Consider the following 17124-nt stretch of genomic DNA (forward strand, 5'->3'; position numbering starts at 1 on the left):
GCAAAATTGAAAGAGTTATGATTTTTTAAAGGCAAGGAGCAAAAAACGAAAATGCAAAAACGGAAAAACCCCGGTCCTTAAGGGGTTAAAATTAAAAAAGCAATCTGACTGGTTGCTATGGGCAAATGATCCACTTTTCCAACGCACAAGCTTTGATAAATCTCCCCCTAAGGATCTATGTATGCCCTAAAAAAGAAACCAACCTCAGGTTTTATAGTGGTGTAGGTAACCAGCCAACCTAAACTACCAATAATCAGAACCCAGTACCCTCCTCACCAAGCCTTCCGCAATACACTGCTCGTTTAAAGTGGGCGGGCAAATGCGGAAGCGACGTTGGCGCTGGGTCTGTCACGTGAGCATAACGTCATTAAGCTCCTTCAGCTCGATAGGAAGTAGTCGTTACCGATCTAGCAGGCTAGAGAAATCTATGGTGTGGAGTGTGTGAAGCGCAGAGCCTTCGCTGCTTCGTCCGGCACGCTGACCATGAGACACGCCATTTTCCTGCCCCTCAGTGACCCGGCCTGCGTCCTAGTGCTTCTGGTGAGTGGCCCATGTCTTGACCTGTTTTCCAGCAACTAATGTCAGAACTGTGCTTTCCATAGTGTTGGGTGCTGGAGTCCATGCCTCTCTCTAGAATGGATGGTCAGATAACATGCTCCGATAAGGCACTATTTGTGGATTTTGAATCGATCGCTCCTGCTTCTCTCCCGGCGTGCACTGCGCTGTATTACCATTATTTTATTATTCACAGTAGTGGTGTAATGGTACAGCGTTTACTGCGGTGGTTCCGTCCCTACACTTGCTAACGTATATCACACAAACATGCTCCTTCCCCGGGCCCACTGCACCCCCGGCCCTTGGTCTCATGGTTCCCTCCATTCATCCAACCACAGACCGGTTTTCTGAAGTCTTGTGTTGTGTCTCCATGTGATTGGCTGATAACCCGGAACTCCATCCTGCGCCGGCTCTGCGGCCTGTTTGTGGAGCTGCTGCTTCCTCTAGTGGGTGTATTGTACGTATTGGTCTTCTAAGTAATATATGGAGAAAAGAAAATGTTTGTAACTGAAGGCGCTTTCATATAACGACTCTGCTGAGCCTAGTATTTACTGAACCGAGAACTCTGTAGCGTCTAGTGAAGACTCTAGGAGACTTCAGCTGCATGTATGGGCTCTCTTCTACCATGGTATGCAGTGGCCCAAACCTGTGACTCTCTAGCTGCTGCAAGACAACTCTAAGCATGCCTTGATAGTTGTAGCTTTGCAACAGCTGGAGAACCACAGATTGCAGAATGCTGCTATTAGTGCAATGTTATTTCAGTAGTGAGTCAGATGGTACCACCCAAACCCACATATGTCTTCACTGTCTCAAGCCAAGCTCTGCAGTTAATTTGTTTTTCTATTAATTTTTTTTAACCCCTTAAGCACGCAGGGTTTTTCAGTTTTTGCACTTTTTGTTTTTCCTCATCACCTTCTAAAAATCATAACGCTTTCAATTTTTCACCTACAGTCCCATATATGGGCTTGTTTTTTGCGCCACCAGTTTAACTTTGTAATGACATCAATCGTTTTACCACCCAATCTATGGCAAAACGAAAAAAATATATATTTGTGGGACAAAATAAAAAACACCAATTCTATTAATTTTTAGGGGCTTCTGTTTCTACGCAGTGCACTTTTCAGTCAAAATGACACCTTATCTTTATTATGTAGGTCCATATGATATACGTTTGAGTTTGTCTTACTTAACCTCTTAAGGACGCACAGCGTATGTATACGCCCTGCATTCCGAGTCCTTAAGGACGCAGGGCGTATCCATACGCCCGTGGGAATTCCGGACCCCACCGCTAGCCGGTTGGGGACCGGAGTCGGATGCCTGCTGAAATCGATCAGCAGGCATATCGCCCAGGGGGGGTCATTATGTCCCCACATGTCGGCGATCGCAGCACATCGCTCATCAATTCAGATGAGCGATGCGCTGCGGTTCCGTTCCTCGCCGGGCGGGGATCGGAGCCGGATGTCTGCTGATTTCTATCAGCAGACATACCGGCGATCGCTGCAGGACGCCGGTAACTACTAACCGGCGTTCTGCAGCGGTTCCGGTTCATCAGGGTCACGTGTGACCCTGTGACCCGGATATAGCTGGTGACTGGTGGTGTAGTATACACCACCAATCACCATCCATGCTGTACTGGGGGCTGGCATTGTGGCCACCCCCCTCAGTACAGTTGTGATTGGGTGGCCAAAGTGGCCACACCAATCACAATGTAATGGGAGGGGATCTGGTGGGCTAGGAGCATGTTGATCCGTTCTGCCCGCCATTTCACAGAGATCTGGTGTGCAGGACGGAGCCCCGTGCTGCCCACCATCCCCTCAGTAAAAAAAAAAAATGTGCCCCTTGCCCCCTTTCTGTGGCCCCTTGGCACAGAAATCCCCAGGGATAGCTTTACCTCAGTGGGTGTCCGTGGGTCCGTAGCACCTTTAGCTGCGTGACTCCGGCCCTGCTGGGTCGCTGCGGTCTGCCGCCAGCCTTTTTTTTGGCGCAGATCTTTTTTTTTTTTTTTTTTTTCCTAAGCGTGTGTGCGGACCCTCTTGGTTATAAAAGAGTGGTCCGTCACCGTTTGTTAAAGCCCACCCGCCGCTGATCAGTCCCGTAGTACTGATCATCGTTGTTTTTTTTTGTGGTGCCGTCGCTTTTTTTTTCGCGTTTTCTAGCGTTTTTTGCACCCATAGGCGTGTACTGTGTGGCCGGACCTTACCTGTGTGTGTGCGGCGTGCCTCACCGCTGTCAGTGATTTATCACTGATCAGCGTTTTTTTTTTGTGCTAAAGGCACTTTTTTCGGTTAATGCGTTTTTTTTTTTTTTTTTTTTTTTGCACCCATAGGCGGTCCGTGCCACCAGTAGCAGGCGTGTACTGTGTGGACGGACCGTACCTGTGTGTGCAGCCTGTCCCACCGCTGTCAGTGATTTATCACTGATCAGCGTTTTTTTTTTTGGGTTCAGGTGGGTGCATTTTTTCGGGGTTAAGCGTTTTTTTTATTTTATTTTTCGGGTTTTTTGTGTGGGGGTCTGTGTACAAGCCACCAGCCACTGTTCTGGGCTGAGTGGCCGGACCCCCCACTGACTTCTGCGCCCCCTGCCGCCACAAGCGCTAATCAGTGCGCACACCACTGATTAGATAAATGCTTTTTTTGGCGTAGGGCTTTTTTGCGCTAAAGTCCCTTTTTTGTTTTTCAAAAAAAGTCCCCTTTTTATTTTCTGTTTGGGCGGGTTAGTTTAGTTAGGTTAGGGCGGGTTAGGGAGGTAATATCGCACCACACCACACGCAGCACACACACCAATAAAGTTTCACACACACACACACATACCCGTATCCCCATTAGAGTAGGGAAATGGCCCGCAGAGCGTTTTCGGCAGAGGAGGCATATGCCATAATTGCCTCAGACACCGAGAGCTGCTCAGAGGACTATGAAGACCCCACCTTCCTTATTACATCGTCCTCCTTATCATCTAGTTCAGATGATGAGCCACCAAGGCGGCGGACTCGCCGCCGTGCGGCGCCGCAAACCTCCTCTGCCCTTGACCCTGTGCCCCATGCTAGTATGAGTCCCCCTGTCGCTCATACTAGTGAAGCCCCCCAGCCAAGGTCACTGGTACCTCGTACCGGAGAACTTGTCTGGGCTGAGCCAGCGGACCACGAGCCCGTGATTCCTGTGTTTGTTGGCGACTCAGGAATCAAGTTTAACATCGCCGGGTTCACTGAAAAGGACTTTTTCGGTCATTTTTTCAGTGACGACTTTGTTAATCTAATGGTTACACAGACGAATCTGTATGCCCAACAGTTCGTCGCCGCTAACCTGGGCTCACTTTTAGCTAGACCCGGCGGCTGGACTCCAGTCGATGCAGCCGAAATGAGGACCTTTTGGGGCCTCGTGCTGCATATGGGTCTAGTTAAAAAACCCAGTGTCAGGCAATATTGGAGTGGGGACATCCTGTACCAGACCCCGCTGTACAATGTGGCCATGACACGTCCCCGGTTCGAGGCCATTCGGAGATGTTTGCCTTATGCTGATAATGCGGCATGCCCCCCCCCCCCCCCCGAACTGATCCCGCGTATGACCGCCTGTATAAAATCAGGCCGGTCATCAATCACTTCGGGGCCAGATTTTGGGAGGCCTATGTCCCTGGAAGGGAGGTCGCTATTGATGAGTCTCTCATCAGCTTTAAGGGGAGACTCAGCTTCCGGCAATACATCCCGACCAAGCGAGCGCGGTATGGCGTGAAGATGTATAAAATTTGCGAGAGTACCTCCGGGTACACTTGCAAGTTTATGGTGTATGAGGGACGAGATTCCCACATTGAACCCACAGATTGTTCCCTCACTCTGGGTGTTAGCGGGAAAATCGTTTGGGGCCTTTTGCACTCATTGCTAGATAAAGGTTACCACCTTTACGTGGATAACTTTTATACTAGTATCCCTCTCTTCACGTCACTCGCCGCCAGATCCACGGTCGCTTGTGGGACAGTCCGGAAGAATCAAAGAGACCTTCCTTCCTATCCCCTGCAGACTCCTATCCCCCGGGGTGAGTTCTGTGCCTTTACCCATGAGAACCTGTTGTTGGTCCGGTATAAGGACAAGAGGGATGTCCTTATGCTCACCACAATTCATGGGAATGGCAGCACCCCTGTCTCTGTGCGAGGTACCGTGGGACCGGTCCTCAAGCCCGATTGTATTCTGGACTACAATCGGTATATGGGGGGAGTTGCTCTTTCTGATCAAGTCCTCAAGCCATATAATGCCATGCGGAAAACACGCGTATGGTACAAAAAAGTTGCGGTCTACATGGTACAGGTTGCCATGTACAACGCTTTTGTACTGTACAAGTACGCCGGCAACACAGGGACATACCTGCAGTTCCAAGAGGAAGTTCTAAAGGCCCTCATCTTTGGTGACCGCCAAAGAGCGGGTCAGAGCACCTCTGGAACTTCAGGTCCCCGGATCGTCCCTAGCCAACACTTTCCAGGTGTGATCCCCCACACTGGAAAGAAGGGACGATCTCAGAAGAAATGCAGAGTGTGTCGCAAGAGGGGGATTCGGAAGGGCACCACCACTCAATGCGACACTTGCCCCGATCATCCGGGCCTCTGCATAGGCTGCTTCAGGGAGTATCACACTTCCATGAAGTACTAAATTTTCCATCCTTTGCCCTAATTTCCATTCCCCAAAATTCGACTCCAATGTACCAGTCCAGAGTACATGGTCTTCCAAATTTTATACCAACCCCCCCCCCCCCCCCCCCCCAAAAAAAGACAAAAAACACCTTTTTCACAATACCCCCAATATCTTTATTTCTTCCCCCTAAAAAATGGGTCATGGGACACAGTCAACAGCATTGGAGGTTTGCAGTTGCCTCAAATGCGCAACGCTCTCTCTCCCCACCTGAGCGGGTTGCGCATTTGAGGTAACAGAATAGGGACGGCCCCACACATCCCCTTCCCAGAATGATGATTCAGAGTATAGGGTTTGGGGCGGGCATCCTTTTTACTTTTGGCTGTACTCTGGGTCATCATTCTGGGAAAATAATTGGCATATCAGTACTAAAATTGCAATTTTCTTCCCCCCCCCCCCCCATAGTACTCTTCATCCATTCCTGGAAAATAAATGAAGGGAACATACGTCTGTTCTAAATCTCCACTTCACCCTATACACCTTCCCCAGGGGGTGTACTGTTTGTAGTATTCTCACATGTGGGTGTTCCTTTCTTGTATTTTCCTCTGAGTGTATGTAACTGTTAGGTCCGTAACAAACATCCGCCTCAAATGCGAAGAGTTCTCGCTGAGCTCTGTCGTATTTCCAGGCGACAATTCGGAGTCACATGTTAGTTGTTTCCAGAAAAATGAAGCAGAGCATAGGTTGAAAATTGCAATTTTCAAAAGCTACCCTTCATCCATTCCTGGAAAATTAAATTTAGGAAACACCTGTGCGTTCAAAATGTCCTCTTTTTTTTTTTTAAACATATTTTTATTCAAAATTTTCCAAATTTTATAAACTTGTACACAGGGCATTCCTGTGAAATAATGTGTAGTATAGAAATATTAACTATAACAACAAGACATATTACGATACAGCATTATCAAATCAATCTAGTATCCCGTACCCCTCCCCCACCCCATCCTAATCAGTAATCAGAACGCCAACCGGCGTAAGTCATTCAGGAGAGTATCATGATACTATAGGTGAGATCCCCTCGCATCGGATACCCAGAAGCCAATAAAGAAATACGAATCAATGTCAAACAGGAACTCGAAGCCGGCCCAACGAGCCGGAAATGGATCTAGTAAGATACCAGGTCGTGTCTGTAAATGGTTGCATCAAAGAAATCAATTCCTCATTCGAATAAAAGGCCAGCATGAACGTTTTCCATTTCTTAAAAAACCATTTAGCCGATTTCTCTCTTGTTCTTAAAATTTCAAGGCGATCTAGCATCAGATATTTTTTCACTTGCGCTATAACTTCCATAGGCGAGGGCATGTAAGCCGACAACCAATGAGTTAGGAGACACCGCTTGGCTCCCAGTAGAATCGTGTGGTGCAATAATGTCAGAGAGACATCCTCCGGCGGTATGTGTAGGACTATAAGTAAGGGGGTCAAAGGTAAAGCGACTTTTAGTTTCCTATCTATCAGCGTGAAGAGAGCAGTCCAGAAATCCTGAGTCTTAGGGCAGGTAACTAAGCCGTGCAATAAATCAGTAAAGGGGGCATTACAGTTAGGGCATTCAGTCAGTCTGTCAGGTCTGTCAGGTGTCCGGGGTATGGTGAATCCGTAGGTAGCGTGGTGTAATATTTTAAATTGCGTTTCCCTCCAATTTTCGTTAATTACAGCCTTGCGTACCTTAGCCCATCCCTCCAGTATTGGCACAGAGGAGTCAGAGATCCCGAGTGTGGTTTCCCAGTATCTGAATAGAGAGGCAGAAGCAATCCCACTCCCCTTTCTGGTCAGATGTCGGTACAGTGTAGAGAGAGAGTGAGATGGATTGGCTGAGGTCACCAGACTATCAAAAGAGGTAGTTGAGCTTATTCGAGAAAGGTCAGCCAATCTTGGTGTTAGAAAGGACAGAACCTGTCGGTATGACAGATGCTGACCTGGACCAAGACCATATTGGGCACTCACTTCGGCAAACGAGAGATATCTACGTTCGGTAGGGTGCAGTAGTTGGCCAACAGATTGAAGGCCAGCTGATCTCCACAGGGCAAATAAACTGTTCTCCGAACCTTGTGGGAATTCAGGGTGGGACCATAGGGGCATGTACTTAGACAGGGAAAAGGGCAGGTGCATAAGGTCCCTGCCTATTTTCCACGTGGCAATTGTGTCCCTTATAATAATGCTATTTTTTATATGTGTTGGCAAGTTCTGGAGTTTGGAGTGAAGAATTCCAGCCAAGGACCACGGTGCGACCATGGCTGACTCCAGTGCAATGTTAGAGTATGTCGATTCACCCCTAAGCCAGTCTATGCAATGCCTATATATACATGCCACATTATAGTGCCTCACATCCGGGAACCCCACCCCCCCTTTCTCTTTAGGAAGCATCAACTTTGATAAGGCAATACGGGGTCTCTTATTGGCCCAAATAAATTTAGTAAATGCTGACTGAAGTGACTGGATATCAACCCTCTTAAGGAGGAGTGGAATCATTTGAATGGGGTAAAGCATCTTCGAAAAGCTAAGCATCTTTAGTAGGTGGCATCTGGCTAGCAGGGAAAGCGGTAGAGACATCCACCTCTGCAACTCTCCTATTATTTTGCGGAACAACGGAGTAAAGTTAAGAGAGTAGATTGAAGAGGGGGACCTCCCCACCAATATTCCCAAGTACTTAAAGGAGGATCTGGTAACTAGGATCGGGAATGGCATTGATGCAGAACTGTGAGACAGGGGAATAGGAGAAATGTCCAGTAGGACGCTTTTTTCTACATTAACTCGGAACCCTGATACCTCCCCAAAATCAGATAGGATGGTAAACACCCTCGGTACAGTCCTTACCGGATCAGATAAGAAAAAAAGGATGTCATCCGCAAATAAAGTATGAGAAATTCTTTGGGAACCCATCTGTATACCTAATGATCCCCTTTCCCTCTCAATGAGGAGAGATAATGGTTCAATGGCCAGATCGAAAAGAAGAGGGGATAGGGGACATCCCTGCCTAGTCCCCCTCTCAGGAGTGAAGAGTTCAGATAAGAAGCCCATAGTGTGGAGACGTGCTCTAGGTGAGGCATAAAGGGAGCGTAAGTAACCGAGAAAGGGCCCTCCGAACCCCATTGCCGACAGTACTTCCCACAGCCATTCCCAGCGAACACAGTCAAAGGCCTTTTCGGCGTCAATCGATAACAATGCCGCTGTGGGATGTCTGTGGGGCCGTAGATTTACCTCATCCAGTACAAAATGTCCTCTTTACCCCTATACCCATTCCCCAGGGTGGGTACTTTCTGTAATGGTGTCACATGTGGGTGTTTCATTTTTGTGTTTTCCTCGGAATGTATGTAACCTCTATGACTTCTGAGCCTTGTTGTGCGCCCGTCCAGCACGTTACCCCATATGTGGATGTATTTTTATAGTCAGGGGGAAAAGCCCTCCAAAATTTGTAACCCAATTCCTCATATTACCCCTTGTGAAAATGTAAAAAATTGGGTAACCCAAGCATTTTACTGTAAAAAAAAATCTAATTTTTCAATTTATGGCCCACTTTTCAAAACCTGTGAGGTGTTATTTCCCGCTGTAACCCCTTGTTATGTTCACTGAGGGGTGTAGTTTCTAAAATGGTGTCACATGTGTTTTTTTTTTTTTTTAATGTTGGGTGCTTTATAAATGCACATGACCCCCGACTTTAATTTCAACAAAATTTTCACTCCTTCTATTCTGAGCATTATAGTGCGTCCACAGAGCAATTTACATCCACATATGGGGTATTTTTTTTCTCAGACAAAATTGTTCTTCAAATTTTGGGGGCCCTTTGCCCTATTACCCAATGTGAAAATGAAATATTTGGGGTAACACTATCAATATAGTGCAAAAAAATCAAATTTTTCACTTTTATGGCCCACTGTTCAAAAAACCTGTGAGGTGTAAGTACTCACTGTAACACTGTTACATTCCCCCGAGGGGTCTAGTTTCCAAAATGGTATGCCATGTGTGTTTTTTTTTTTTTTTTGTTTTTGTTTTTTTTTTTTGCTGTCCTGGCACCATAGGGGCTTCCTAAATGCGGCATGCCCTCAGAGCAAAATTTGCTTGCAAAAAGCCAAATGTGATTCCTTCTCTTCTGAGACCTGTAGTGCGCCAGCAGAGCACTTTTCACCCCCATATGGGGTGTTTTCTGAATCGGGAGAAATTGGGCTTCAAATTTTGGGGGGTATTTTCTGCTTTAACCCTTTGTAAAAATGTAAACTTTTTGAGAAACCAAGCATTTTAGGTAAAAAATATAATTTTTTACATATGCAAAAGTTGTGAAACCCCTGTGGGGTATTAAGGTTCACTTTACCCCTTGTTACATTCCCCAAGGGGTCTAGTTTCCAAAATGGTATGCCATGTGTTTTTTTTTTTTTTTTTGCTGTTTTGACACCCTAGGGGCTTCCTAAAGGTGACATGCCCCCCCCCCCCCCCCCCCAAAACCATTTCAGAAAAACGTACTCTCCAAAATCCCCTTGTCGCTCCTTCCCTTCTGAGCCCTCTACTGCACCCGCAGAACAATTAACATAGACATATGAGGTATGTGCTTACTCGAGAGAAATTGGACTACAAATATAAGTATAAATTTCTCCTTTTACCCCTTGCAAAAATTCAGAAATTGTGTCTACAAGAACATGCGAGTGTAAAAAATTAAGATTTTGAATTTTCTCCTTCACTTTGCTGCTATTCCTGTGAAACTCCTCAACGGTTCAAACACTTACTGAATGTCATTTTGAATATCGTATTTATCGGCGTATAACACGCACTTTTTAGGCTAAAATTTTTAGCCTAAAGTCTATGTGCGTGTTATACGCCGATACACCCCCAGGAAAGGCAGGGGGAGAGAGGCCGTCGCTGCCCGCTTCTCTCCCCCTGCCTTTCCTGGGGTCTAGAGCATTGCTGCCGGCCCTTCTCTCCCCCTGGCTATCAGCCAGGGGGAGAGAAAGGGCAGCGGCACCCATTGCCGCTGCCCCGTTGCCTCCCCCCATCCCCGGTGGCATAATTACCTGGGACGGGTCCGCACTGCTGCAGGCCTCCGGCGTGCGTCCCCGGCGTCGTTGCTATGCGCTGCACGGCGCATGACGTCAGTGCGCCGCGCCGTGCATAGCAACGACGCAGGGGACGCGCGCCGGAGGCCTGCAGCAGCGCGGACCCGACCCAGGTAATTATGCCCCCGGGGATGGGGGGAGGCAACGGGGCAGCGGCGCCGGCAATGGGTGCCGCTGCCCCTTCTCTCTCCCTGGCTGTCGGCACCGCTTCTCTCCCCCTGGCTATCGGCGCCGGCAATGGGGCGCCGACACCGATAGTCAGGGGGAGAGAACGGGCAGCGGCGCCGATAGCCAGGGGGTGAGAAGGGCCGGCAGCAGCGCTCTAGACCCCAGGAAAGGCAGGGGGAGAGAAGCGGGCAGCGACGGCCTCTCTCCCCCTGCCTTTCCTGGGGGTGTATCGGGGTATACACGCGCACACACGCACCCTCATTTTACCATGGATATTTGGGTAAAAAACTTTTTTTACCCAAATATCCTTGGTAAAATGAGGGTGCGTGTTATAGGCCGGTGCGTGGTATACCCCGATTAATACGGTACTTTGGGGGGTGCAGTTTTTATAATGGGGTAATTTATGGGGTATTTCTAATATGAAGACCCTTCAAATCCACTTCAAACCTGAACTGGACCCTGAAAAATATCGAATTTGACAATTTTGTGAAAAATTTGAAAATTGCTGCTGAACTTTGAAGCCCTCTGGTGTCTTCCAAAAGTAAAAACACGTCAATTTTATGATGCAAACATAAAGTAGACATATTTTATATGTGATCCAAATTAAAAATATAGTTTGAATATCCATTTTCCTTACAAGCAGAGAGCTTCAAAGTTAGAAAAATACAAAATTTTCATTTTTTTCATAAAATTTTGGGATTTTTCACCAAGAAAGGATGCAAGTTACCACTAAATTTTAAGTAAAATATGTCACGAAAAAACAATCTCTGAATCAGATTGCTAACTAAAAGCATTGCAGAGTTATTAATGTGGTCAGAATTGCAAAAAAGGGCTCAGTCCTTAAGGGGTTAATCATAACTAGATGCACAAATTTTCTGACCCCTATAAGTTTATTTTTTTTTCCTGCATATGGGGCAGTATGAAGCGACAACCAATAGCAGATCTGGGGCGTGGGGGTTAACTTTCGGTTTTCCCGTTCTGCCCAGAATGGTGAAACCGTCAGGGACCGGCACCGGAGGTCCACTTACCCATCGACGGCGGTAGCGGGTGATGATCGACGGCAGAACAGGACGGCAATGCGGATCCCGGGATCCTACAGAAGCCGGTGAGTTGCCTAGCAACGTATGGAGGGCTACAGTTTAAGACCATTATACAGTCATCTCTAAACTGTAGCCCTCCAGATGTTGCAAAACTACAACTTCCAGCATGCCCAGACAGCTGTTTGCTGTTTGGGCATGCTGGGATTTGTAGTTTTGCAACATCTGGAGGGCCACAGTTTGGAGATCACTGTGCAGTGGTTTCTATACTGTAGCCCTCCAGATGTTGCAAAACTGCAAATCCCAACATGCCCAAACACCAAACAGCTGTCTCTGCATGCTGGAAGTTGTAGTTGCGTACCTCCTGCTGTTGCATAACTACATCTCCCAGCATGCCCTTCGGCGATCAGTACATGCAGGGAGTTGTAGTTTTGCAACAGCTGGGGGCACACTGGTTGGAAAATATTCAGTTAGGTTCTGTTACCTAACTCAATATTTTCCAACCAAACTGAAGATTTTCCAACCAGTGTGCCCCCAGCTGTAGCAAAATTACAACTCCCAGCATGCACGGTCTGTCAGTACATGCCGGGAGTTGTAGTTTTGAAACAGCTGGAGGATTTCTCCTCAAACCCCCCCCCCCCCCACAGGGTACATTCACACAGGTGAGTTTACAGTGAGCACAAACTCCTAGCGGGAAGCTCACCGTAACCCGCCAGTGCGAATGTTTGCTCTCCGAAAATCACATTGTCTCTCTTTCTCTTCTGAGCTCTCTAGTGCACCCCCAAATCACTTGAAATCCACATATGAGGTATTTCCTTACTCGAGAGAAATTGGGTTAAATATTTTGGGGGTCTTTTTCTCCTTTTACCCCTTCTAAAAATAAAAAATGAGTCTACAAGAACATGTTAGTGTAAAAAATGCAGATTTAGAATTTTTGCCTCCACTTTGCTGCTATTCCTGTGAAACATCTAAAAGGTTAACAAACTCTCTGAATGTCATCTTGAATACATTGAGGGGTGCAGTTTTCATAATGGGGTCCATTATGTGGTATTTCTAACATAAAGACCCACAAATTCACTTCAAAACTGAACTGGTCCCTGAAAAATTCAGGTTTTGAAATTTATTTGAAAATTGCTGCTTTATTTAGAAACCCTCTAATGTCTTCAAAAAGTAAAAACATGTCAACTTTATGATGCAAACATGAAGTAGACAAATTGTATATGTGAATCAATATATTTTATTTCGTATGTCCCTTTTCCTTACAAGCAGAGAGCTTCAAAGTTAGAAAAATGCAACATTTTCAAATTTTTCATAAAATTTTGGAATTTTTCACCAAGAAATGAGGCAAATATTGACGGAAATTTACCACTAACATAAAGTAGAATACGTCACGAAAAAACAGTCTCTGAATCAAATTCATAAGTACAAGCATCCCAGAGTTATTAATGCTTAAAATGACAGTGGTAAGAATTGCAAAAAAATGCTCTGGTCATTTTAGGGTCAAAATGAGCTTTGTCCCCAAGTGGTTAAGATGCTGTATTGATCAAAGGTTCTGAATGGTTAATGGTGGCCATCAGCGTGATCCCTTCATAGTCTGTACATCCTGGTGTGCCAAGTACCAGACAGCAAGGGTGTACAGGTACAAGATTTAGGGTGCGTTCCCACAGGGTGTATACGCAGCGTATTTGACGCAGCGCAAAATTTATGGCAGCAGCGGGAAATACGCTGCGTATTCCTTGCTCACTATAAACACAGGGTTTTCTGGCAGCAGCCCTATGTGTGTAGTGAGTTTGAGAGGCGGGGCCGTGTTCCTGCGTGTCCAAAACTCACTGCACACATAGAGCTGCCGCCGGAAAGCCCTGTGTGTATAGTGAGCAAGGAATATGCAGCGTATTTCCCGCTGCTGCCGTAAATTTTGTGCAGCGTCAAATACGCTGCGTAAACTCCCTGTGGGAACGCACCCTTAATGGCCTAATGTACATAGCCATGCTGCTAATGTGTGTTGTATGGATCATATGGTGCCCTTACTGTACCTTTGTTCGTATATTACTTCATATGTAGGTAGAGTATTAATCCGCTAGGGAAAAATAAGCGGCATGCTTCCTTCCAAGCCATATCACAGATATTCTCTCCAAGAAGTGTAATTTCTAGGGTGGAATAGGGTGACTCGCAGAAGCCCCATACTTTGCCCTATGTGTTTGTGAGAATAATCTTGTGTTGATTTAAGTGACAGTAATTTGGTTGGCTAGTGACAACATTTTTCAAACATGTATTAAACCCTAGAGAGAGTGCAACGTACATGTCGCTGCTGCCTGGTCCTTAGTGCAGTGACATACATGTGCATCGCATTGTACAGTGAGTATGTGATAGAGCTTGACAAATTCCAGGAGCCAGGTTGTTACGGCAAGAATTTCATGGTGGTGCACAGGTTTTTGTCAACAATGTCCTTACTTTGAAAAAACATGGGGTGAGATTTATCAAAACCTGTGCAAGGGAAAAGTGAAGCAGATGCCCATAGCAACCAGTCAGATCACTATTTATAATTTAAAATTTTCAGTGTCTTTTTATTTTCAGTGTTTGGCGGGACTTCCTGCACCAGGACGTACATTTGCGTCCTGTGTATGACCGCGAGCATCGGAAGGGTGCTCGCGTCATACACGGCAGGTTCCGGCTGCTAGCAGCAGCCGGGGACCCGCCCGTAATGGCCGACATCCGCGATTGCGCGGATGTCCGCCATTAACCCCTGAGATGCCGTGATCAATACAGATCACGGCATATGCGGCATTGCCGTACTTTGATTGGATGATCAGATTGCCCGCAGTGCTGCCGCGGCGAACTGATCATCCAGCATGGCGGCCGGAGGTCCCCTCACCTGGCTCCTGCCGTCTCCCGGGGTCTTCTGCTCTGGTCTCCGATCGAGCAGACAAGAGCAGAGGATCACCGATAATACTGAGCAGTGCTGTGTCCTTTGCATAGCACTGCACAGTATTAGCAATCAAAGGATTGCTATAGATAGTCCCCTAAGGGAACATAAAAAGTGTAAAATTTAAAAGTTAAAAAAGGTAAAAATAAAAAGTGAAAAATCCCCTCCCCAATAAAAAGGAAAATTGTCCGTTTTTCCCATTTTACCCCCAAAAAGCGTAATTTTTTAAAATAAACATATTTGGTATCGCCGCGTGTGTAAATGTCCGAACTATCAAAATATAATGTTAATGATCCCGTACGGTGAATGGCGTAAACGTAAAAAATAAAAAAAGTCCAAAAATGCTGCTTTTTTGTCACATTTTATTCAAAAAATGTAATAAAAAATGATCTAAAAGATTTATATATGCAAATGTGGTATCTAAAAAAAAAAAAGTACAGATGACGGTGCAAAAAATGAGCCCTCTTACCGCCCTATATACGGAAAAATGAAAAAGTTGTAGGTGGTCAAAATAGGGCGATTTTAGATTACTGATTTTGTACAAAAAGTTTTAGTTTTATTTTATTTTTGCGGTACAAAAATATAAAAGTATCATTTTAATCGTATTGACCCACAGAATAAAGACATGTCATTTTTACCGTAAATTGTACAGTGTGAAAACAAACCCCTCCAAAATGTGCAAAATGTTGGTTTTCATAAAAAAAATTTGGGGGGGGGGGGGGGGGTTCGCCGTATATTTTATGGTAAAATGAGAGGTTTCATTACAAACTGCAATTGGTCACGCAAAAAACAAGCCCTTAGATGGGTCTGTAGATGGAAATATAAAAGCGTTATGGATTTTAGAAGGCGAGGAGGAAAAAACGAGTGCAAAATGCCCCCCGAGCAAAATTTGCTCTCAAAAAGCCACATGGTGGTGTGTTTGTTTATTTATTTTTTTATTTTTTAAAATAACAATCAGCCACCCCTGTGCAAATCACCTCAAGTGTACATGGCGCACTCTCCCTTCTGGGCCTTGTTGCGCTTTGCGCCCACATATGGGGTACTCAGGAGAAATTGTGTTACAAATTTTGGGGGGCGTTTTTCCCTTTTACCTCTTGTGAAAATGAAAAGTATAGGGCAACACCAGCATGTTAGTGTAAAAATGTTTATTTTTTTACACTAACATGCTGGTGTAGACCCCCAACTGTTCCTTTTCATAAGGGGTAAAAGGAGAAAAAGCCCCCCAAAATTTGTCAGGCAATTTCTCCCGACGATTACCCCATATGTGACCCTATTCTGTTGCCTTGAAATACGACAGGGCTCCAAAGTGAGAGCGCCATGCGCATTTGAGGCCTGAATTAAAGACTTGCATAGGGGTGGACATAGGGGTATTCTATGCCAGTGATTCCCAAACAGGGTGCCTCCAGCTGTTGTAAAACTCCCAGCATGCTTGGACAGTCAATTGCTGTCCAGAAATGCTGGGAGATTTTGTCTTGCAACAGCTGGAGGCTCCATCTTAGAAACACTGCTGTACAACATGTTTTTCATCTTTATTGGGGAAGGGGGGTGGTAGGGGGGGGGGCAGTGTATGTGTGTATATGTAGTGTTTTACTCTTTATTTTATGGTAGTGTAGTGTTTTTAGGTTACAATTACACTGAGTTTCCCGCTAGGAGTTTGAGCTGCAGCGGAAAATTTTCCACAGCTTAAATTGGAAGCGGGGAACTCACTGTAATCTGCCACCAGTGTGAATGTAGCCTGTACATTCACATGGGAGGGGGGTCAAAACTACAACTCCCAGCATGCACTGACAGACCATGCATGCATGGGAGTTGTAGTTTTGCAACAGCTGGAGGCACACTGGTTGGAAAACCTTGAGTTAGGTTCTATGACCTAACTCAGTATTTTCCAACCAGTGTGCCTCCAGCTGTTGCAACACTACAATTCCCAGCATGTACTGATTGCGGAAGGGCATGCTGGGAGATGTAGTTATGCAATGGCTGGAGGCACGCAAGTACAACTCCCAGCATGCCAAGACAGCCTTATGCTGTTCCTGAATGCTGGGAGTTGTAGTTTTGCAAGATTTAGAGGGGTTCAGGTTGTAAATCACTGTCCAGTGGTCTCAAAACTGTGGCCCTCCAGATGTTGCAAAACTACAACTCTCAGCATGCCCAGACAGCAAACTGCTGTCTGGGCATGCTGGGAGTTGTAGGTTTGCAACATCTGGAGGGCCACGGTTTAGAGACCACTGTAAACTGTGGCCCTCCGGATGTTGCTAGGCAACAACTCACCTAGCAGGACCCGGAAGTATTGCTGCTGCTGCTGCCGCACATGGGGTGATCCCCGCATGGAGGATCGCGCTCCGGGATCCAGGTAAGGGATGTTCGGCACCGACCTTCCCTGGACAGTTCCCCCGTTTTGCCCGGACACCGATAGTTCCCCCGCCGGTCTGCTATTGGTCGGTCGCTCGGCCGACCAATAGGAGGGGTGGCACCCCTGCCACCAAACTCCTATCCCTATCCCCCGATCCCTCTTATTTTCCGGGTCACCAGTGACCCGTATGACCCGGCATCGTGCAGATCGCAGGTCTGAATTGACCTGCGATTTGCGCCCATCGCGGTCATGGGGGGGGGGGGGGGCTCAGGATCCCCCTCGGCGATGTGCCGGGATGCCTGCTGTTAGATAACACCAGTCATCCCGGCCCGGTCAACGCTACCGGTGACGCGGCGCTCCCGGAACCCCGCGACATACAT

General features: G+C 46.5%; 1 protein-coding gene across 1 annotated transcript in view; it reads left to right on the top strand.

Annotated features, from left to right (window-relative positions):
• The first annotated feature begins 345 nt into the window (after positions 1 to 345).
• The window catches only part of ERP44 (endoplasmic reticulum protein 44), a 104489-nt gene continuing 87710 nt past the window's right edge, over positions 346 to 17124 (top strand). Inside the window, exon 1 of the mRNA XM_056520147.1 lies at positions 346 to 540. Within this exon, the coding sequence (XP_056376122.1) occupies positions 484 to 540 (57 nt within the window). The 5' untranslated portion in view covers positions 346 to 483. The remainder of the gene's footprint in view (positions 541 to 17124) is intronic.

Source organism: Hyla sarda, chromosome 5 (assembly GCF_029499605.1).
Source record: "Hyla sarda isolate aHylSar1 chromosome 5, aHylSar1.hap1, whole genome shotgun sequence".
NCBI lineage: Eukaryota > Metazoa > Chordata > Amphibia > Anura > Hylidae > Hyla > Hyla sarda.